General features: G+C 40.2%; 2 protein-coding genes across 2 annotated transcripts in view; both read left to right on the top strand.

Moving 5' to 3' along the window:
• The window catches only part of LOC114550445 (NLR family CARD domain-containing protein 3-like), a 689968-nt gene that overhangs the window by 289540 nt on the left and 392928 nt on the right, over positions 1–7500 (top strand). The window lies entirely within an intron of this gene.
• The window catches only part of eps8a (EGFR pathway substrate 8a, signaling adaptor), an 82287-nt gene that overhangs the window by 19153 nt on the left and 55634 nt on the right, over positions 1–7500 (top strand). Inside the window, exons 3-6 of the mRNA XM_028571243.1 lie at positions 2031–2092; positions 3788–3855; positions 4627–4788; positions 5788–5937. Of these exons, the coding sequence (XP_028427044.1) occupies positions 2031–2092; positions 3788–3855; positions 4627–4788; positions 5788–5937 (442 nt within the window). The remainder of the gene's footprint in view (positions 1–2030; positions 2093–3787; positions 3856–4626; positions 4789–5787; positions 5938–7500) is intronic.

The raw sequence follows: 7500 nt of genomic DNA, 5'->3' as shown, positions 1-7500 counted from the left end.
GTAGGTATATGTAAGGAGATAACATAGACACAGGCTAATTACTGATCACTAACATGCTAGTTAACATTAGTAATTAAACCTAAACAGATAATGGAAGTCCAAACTGCCTGTGAGCTTCTCCTGTACTATACGGTAATTCCTCTACTGTGTGACAGTAAGTCTCGTGGTTATGACCCAATCGTTAGCCTATTGTTATAAAAGCGTCTGCTACGGAGCCATAACGTGAGCTACAAGGTAATGGAGCCTTTTATACATTGTCGTGTTTCTTTAGAAATAAACAACGGAGAAATAGAGTCTTTAAACGCTTCAGATGTAAAGTTATTCTCTGTCAAAGTGACGTCAGAATGAATGGGAGTCAATGGGATGCTAACGGGAGGTGATGGCTTGTTAGCATCAAAATGGAGCCATAGGGGGTTCGAGTTCTGAAGCGAAGCTTACCATCTTGAATATATCTCAGCAGAGAGTTGAAAAATGTTGCGTTTACTTCACACAAGAGCAGCCATTTTCCCCTGTTGCCATGGGAACGTTATGAAGTGACGTCATTATACAACGTGAACATCATCAAAAAGCAGCGTGTTGGGGGGGGATCACTTCTCTTTTTACAAGATGATTTCTATTCTTATTTGAACAGAGATTTTGACAGAAAGTTGACCAGAAAGTGGCTGTGTGTGGACACTGTTCTGGTCAAAGTGTCTGGTGTGCTGTCAGGTCAATGTAGGGTCAATGTAGGGTCAATGTAGGGTCAATGTAGGGTCAATGTAGGGTCAATGTAGGGTCAATGTACGGGTTAATGAAGGGTGAATTAAGGGTAAATGTAGGGTTTATTAAGGGTTAATTAAGGGTAAATGTAGGGTTAATTAAGGGTAAATGTACGGTAAATGTAGGGTAGATTAAGGGTTAATGTAGGGTTAATGTAGGGTAAATTAAGGGTTAATGTAGGGTAAATTAAGGGTTAATGTAGGGTAAATTAAGGGTTAATGTAGGGTTAATTAAGGGTTAAGGGTAAATGTAGGGTAAATGTAGGGTAGATTAAGGGTTAATGTAGGGTAAATTAAGGGTTAATGTAGGGTAAATTAAGGGTTAATGTAGGGTTAATTAAGGGTTAAGGGTAAATGTAGGGTAAATGTAGGGTAGATTAAGGGTTAATGTAGGGTAAATTAAGGGTTAATGTAGGGTTAATTAAGGGTTAAGGGTAAATGTAGGGTAAATGTAGGGTAGATTAAGGGTTAATGTAGGGTAAATTAAGGGTTAATGTAGGGTTAATTAAAGGTGTTTTTTTCACCCAGTGAGGTCTTTGTGTGCGAGTGTGAGAAGATAAATACTGCTGCAGCTCTATTTCTTTCTGAATTGATCTTTAATGAGAAGTTACAGTTTGAGTATTTATTTACATTTGCAAATGGAGAAAACAGTTTCAAAGGTACAACTGAAAATGTCTTCCTAACCTAAAGTCTAAACATCCAAACATCATATAGTGAAGAAACTCCGTTAAGTCACCCCTCTAAATGTGTCTCTTAGCATGGCCATAGTTGAAGAGAGGACATCATTAACAGTCCCACCATTGTCTCACCTTCCCCTCTGCTCCTGTTCCTAACATTAGCCTAAACATCAGTTTATCTCAGGAGGCAGAAGGAGACTCGGTTTGTGGCCTTCTCCACTTCGTCTGCTAAAAAGTCAACAATGTGAGAAGGTTCAAACTAGTAAAACTAAATAACTCTACTGGGCTATAGTTCACGGTTGCCAACTATTTCACTTGGAGCCTTTTGAATCTACACATGAAAGAAGCTAAATCTTGTGGCGTTATAAAACAATCATTAAAACCAATGGTTAATATCATTAAACAAATGGTTAAAATAAAATTTACATACATACATACATACATACATACATACATACATACATACATACATACATACATACATACATACATACAGTGTGTATGTGTGTGTGTTGAATAACTAACTGTGTGTGTGTGTGTGTGTGTGTGTGTGTGTGTGTGTGTGTGTGTGTGTGTGTGTGTGTGTCTCTTTCAGCGGCCATGGCTCTCCTGAGCCTCCTAAAAATAAAGCCAAGTCCGGTGCCAAAGTTCTCTACGGTGAGTCCACGTTTGACTTTTTAATCTCTGTCTCTAAACAGCATTATAAAAACTCATAATTTATAAGACACCTCTATAAAAACTTGTGTGTGTATATATATATATATATATATATATATATATATATATATATATATATATATATATATATATATATATATATATATATATATATATGATCTCTTTGCATGTTCCCTTTTAAATAAGTAAATGATGAAGATGTGATGGTTGGTTATCAGACAGATGGTTGGTCATCACTGGGGGTGTGTGTGAATGTGTGTGTTTGTATGTGTGAATCTGTGTGTGTGAGAATCTCTGTGTATCTGTGTGAATGTGTGTGTATATATCTGTGTGTGTGTGTGTGTGTGTGTATATATCTGTGTGTGTGTGGGGGGTTGTGTGTGTATATCTGTGTGTATGTGTATGTTTGTGAATCTGTGTGTGTGAATCTCTGTCTCTCTGTTTGTGTGTGTGTGTGTGTGTGTGCGTGCGTGTGTCTCTGTGTGTGTGTGTGTGTTTCTCTGTGTGTGTGTGTGTGTGTGTGTGTGAATCTCTGTCTCTCTGTTTGTGTGTGTGTGTGTGCGTGCGTGTGTCTCTGTGTGTGTGTGTGTGTGTGTGTGTTTCTCTGTGTGTGTGTGTGTGTGTGAATCTCTGTCTCTGTTGTGTGTGTGTGTGTGTGTGTGTGTGCGTGCGTGTGTCTCTGTGTGTGTGTGTATATATCTGTGTGTGTGGGGGGTGTGTGTGTGTGTGTGTATATCTGTGTGTATGTTTGTGAATCTGTGTGTGTGAATCTCTGTCTCTGTGTGTGTGTGTGTGTGTGTGTGTGTGTGTGTGTGTGTGTGTGTGTGTGTGTGTGTGTGTGTGTGTGTGTGTGTGTGCGTGCGCGTGCGCGTGCCCTGTTGATGGTTCATGAATTATCATATTACTCATCCTCGTTAACTTTCATCTTCATCAACAGAATCAGAATCAGATGAAATGTATTTCCTTCGCTCGTCTGCCAAACATAAAAAGAGAAGTGAGCCGAGTGTGAAACGTTTGTGTGTTTTAATTTAACGCATATATTAAATATATTAACCCTAAAATCAGAGCCATGTTGTAAATATATGTATTATTCTTTAAGGTTGGGATCTCATGTGGGAATATTGTTTGATTTAATTATGATTAAACACACACAGACACACACACACACACACAGAGAGACACAGACACAGACACAGACACACACACACACACACACACACACACACACACACACACACACACACACAGACACACACACACACAGTGGTCCAACCTGAGCTGCATGTGCGTGTGTGTATCTGACTTGTCCAGTGTGGCTTCAATATTTTGGACGATTTGAACAAGGGCTGCACAATATATCACAATTAACATATGATGAATGGCTGCAACACATCAAAGAAGATACACACACACACACACACACACACACACACGCACACACACACAGACGGACACAATAAACTTTATTGACACTGTTTGGACACAACAGAATTCATAATACTGAAAGCAGCAGAACTGAGAACCCTTTAATATCTGATTATTCATCGTTAGCGAGATATTCTACACTGTTATCACACATGTTCCTCATACCGTGCAGCCCTATTTTTTACGTGTTTTTGTATCTTTGTTTCGGTCTGTTGTGAGTTTATTAAGTGCTGCTCTGTTTCCCTCCAGAACAACGAAAACACTTGACCAAAACCAGCATCAACAGCCTGACGGACACGTCGCAGTACCACGTGGAGGTGAGACATTTCTTCTGAAGTCACTTCTAAAAAAAAAAAATGAAATGTATATATTTAATTAAAGGGTCCCTGGACCTTATGTTCCTATGTTTTTGTGTCCTAAAGCCCTATTCTTACGGGATTAGTATCACCTGATGACCCAGAGTGAATCGGCCAATATCCCCCACCAGACTCCATGTAAATAATCAGTGATTTTAGCATCGTAAAACAGACTTCATTCAAAGTGGACAAAAACTAAATAAAACTATGAAAAGCCATTTTGGGTCGTCTTTCGACTTTTCCAACCATCACAACTCTAGCTTTGGTTGAAATAAACACATAGTTTACTGATTTACATTTGAAAATATGCTGGCTCTATACATGCTAAAAGTCCTGATTATTTACATGGAGTCTGGTGGAGATATGCTGGCCCTATACACGCTAAAAGTCCTGATTATTTACATGGAGTCTGGTGGAGATATGCTGGCTCTATACACGCTAAAAGTCCTGATTATTTACATGGAGTCTGGTGGAGATATGCTGGCTCTATACACGCTAAAAGTCCTGATTATTTACATGGAGTCTGGTGGAGATATGCTGGCTCTATACACGCTAAAAGTCCTGATTATTTACATGGAGTCTGGTGGAGTTTAGCGCTAGCGACTTCAGAGCTGTTTCTGGTAAAACAGAAAGGTCTTGGATTAAAATCCTAAATGAACTGATCGTGTATGAGCAGCTGTGGTGTTGCCGTGGTGATTTAGTTTAAGCGTGTTGTCTCCGTGTGACCGGCAGCACCTGACCACGTTCGTGTTGGACCGTAAAGACGGGATGATCACGGTGGAGGACGGCGTCCGGCGTCTCCGTCTGCTGGACGCCAAAGGAAAGGTCTGGACTCAGGAGATGCTGCTGCAGGTGGAGGAGAAGACAGTCAGCCTCATAGACCAGGAGACCAAGGTGGTACACACACACACACACACACACACACACACACACACACACACACACACACACACACACACACACACACACACACACACACACACACACACACACACACACACACACACACACAGACACACACACACACACACACACACACACACACACACACACACACACACACACACACACACACACACACACACACACACAGACACACACACACACACACACACACACACACACACACACACACACACACACACACACACACACACACACACACACACACACACACACACACACACACACACACACACACACACACACACACACACACACACACACACACACACACACACACAGACACACACACACACACACACACACAGACACACACACACACACACACACACACAGACACACACACACACACACACACACACACACACACACACACACACACACAGACACACACACTAACACAGACACACAGACACACACACACACACACACACACACACAGACAGACAGACAGACAGACACACACACACACACACACACAGACACACAGACACACACACACACACACACACACACACACACACACACACACACACACACAGACACACACACACACACACACACAGGGACACACACACACACACACACACACACACCGAGACACACACAGACACACACACACACACACACACACACACACACACACACACACACACAGAGACACACACACACACACACACACACACACACACACACACAGAGACAGACAGAACACACAGACACACACACAGACACACAGAAACAGAGACACACACACACACACACACAAAGTTTGTGATTTTGTGGTGATTTTGTGGTGATTTTGTGGTGGTGATTTGACTGATGATTTGCGGTGATTTTGTGGTGATTTTGTGGTGATTTTGCGGTGATTTGTGGTGGTGATTTGACTGATGATTTGTGGTGATTTTGCGGTGATTTTGTGTTCTCCAGAACGAGTTGGAGAACTTCCCCATCGGGACGGTGCAGCACTGCCAGGCGGTGATGAACGCCTGCAGCTACGACTCCATCTTGGCTCTGGTGTGTAAAGACTCGGCACAGAGCAAACCGGACCTGCACCTGTTCCAGTGTGACCACATCAAGGTAACCTGCCAGGGATTGGTCCGTTATATGACCAATCAGATCAAACTGGAGAAATATGACCAATCAGATCAAACTGGAGAAATATGACCAATCAGATCAAACTACAGAAATATGACCAATCAGATCAAACTACAGAAATATGACCAATCAGATCAAACTGGAGAAATATGACCAATCAGATCAAACTAGAGAAATATGACCAATCGGATCAAACTAGAGAAATATGACCAATCGGATCAAACTAGAGAAATATGACCAATCGGATCAAACTAGAGAAATATGACCAATCAGATCAAACTACAAAAATATGACCAATCAGATCAAACTACAGAAATATGACCAGTTTCTAAAAAAAAAAAAAAACTCTTTTAAGACCATTCTGTTTAACCAAAAAACAGCTCTCAAGTCACTAGCGCTAAACTCCACCAGACTCCATGTAAATAATCAGTACTTTTAGCGTGTATAGAGCCAGCATATCTCCACTTGTAAATCAGTAAACTAGGTGTTTATTTCAACCAAAACTACAGTTGTGAGGGTTGGAAAAGTGGAAGGACATCCCAAAACGGTTTTCATTGTTTTCTTTGGTTTCTGTCGACTTTGAATGAAGTGTATTTTACGATGCTAAAATCACTGATTATTTACATGGAGTCTGGTGGGTTTAGCGAACGCATTTCCGCAGATGTTTATATGTTTAATAAAAGGATCTTATCTTTAACAGAAAGGTCGACCTCCTTAGAAATCCATCCCATAATGTTGTCAGACACTTAGAATAATAATCTGAGTATGTCACCACTTTTGTGAAGGTAAATACAAGCTGGACAATTGTCGATTAACTTACATTGCAGCCTGTTTGTGTGACTGCTGACTGCAGAGATCTCTCCTAATACTGGACCGATGTCCGAGACTGGTGTTCCGTCAGTCACTTATACCCTCCTCCCACGGGATTAGTATCATCTGGGAGGAAATCAGATCAAACTGGAGAAATGGGACCAATCAGATCAAACTAGAGGGCCCCCCACCAACCGATCTGCTGCCCTATGCAAGATTTCAGCTGTTTAACGTTGATTTATTTCAACGTTTGTGTCTTTTTTTTTTTTTTTTTTTCTTTTTTTTAAACATTTTTGTGGTTTTCAACTTTTGTCATTTTTTTATGTTTTTTTTTCCCCACATTTTGGGGATTTTTTTGTGGTTTTTAACTTTTAGTCATTTAAAAAAAAATTTCCTCATTTTTGGGATTTTTTGATTTCAGCTGTTTATGTTGTTTTTTTTCCATGTTTCTTTCTTTCTTTTTTTTTTTTTTTTTTTTTTTTTTTACATTTTTGTGGTTTTCAACTTTTGTCACATTTGTCAAATTTTTTATTTATTTTTTCACACTTTTCCTCTTTGTCCTTTTTTGTTTTTTCAATGTTTATCGTCTCTTCATTTTAACGGCAGAAAGTGTGAAGGTAAATGTTAAAGTTAAAGGTGTTTTCACTGTTTTTATTTTATTTTTTAAACCTCAATAATCAGCGAATAAAAGACGAATAATCGCGTCCCGCTTTGTTTTGTCCGGACTGTGTCACG

Source organism: Perca flavescens, chromosome 23, assembly GCF_004354835.1.
Source record: "Perca flavescens isolate YP-PL-M2 chromosome 23, PFLA_1.0, whole genome shotgun sequence".
In the NCBI taxonomy this organism is placed as follows: Eukaryota; Metazoa; Chordata; class Actinopteri; order Perciformes; family Percidae; genus Perca; species Perca flavescens.
This window is presented reverse-complemented; position numbering and strand designations above follow the sequence as displayed.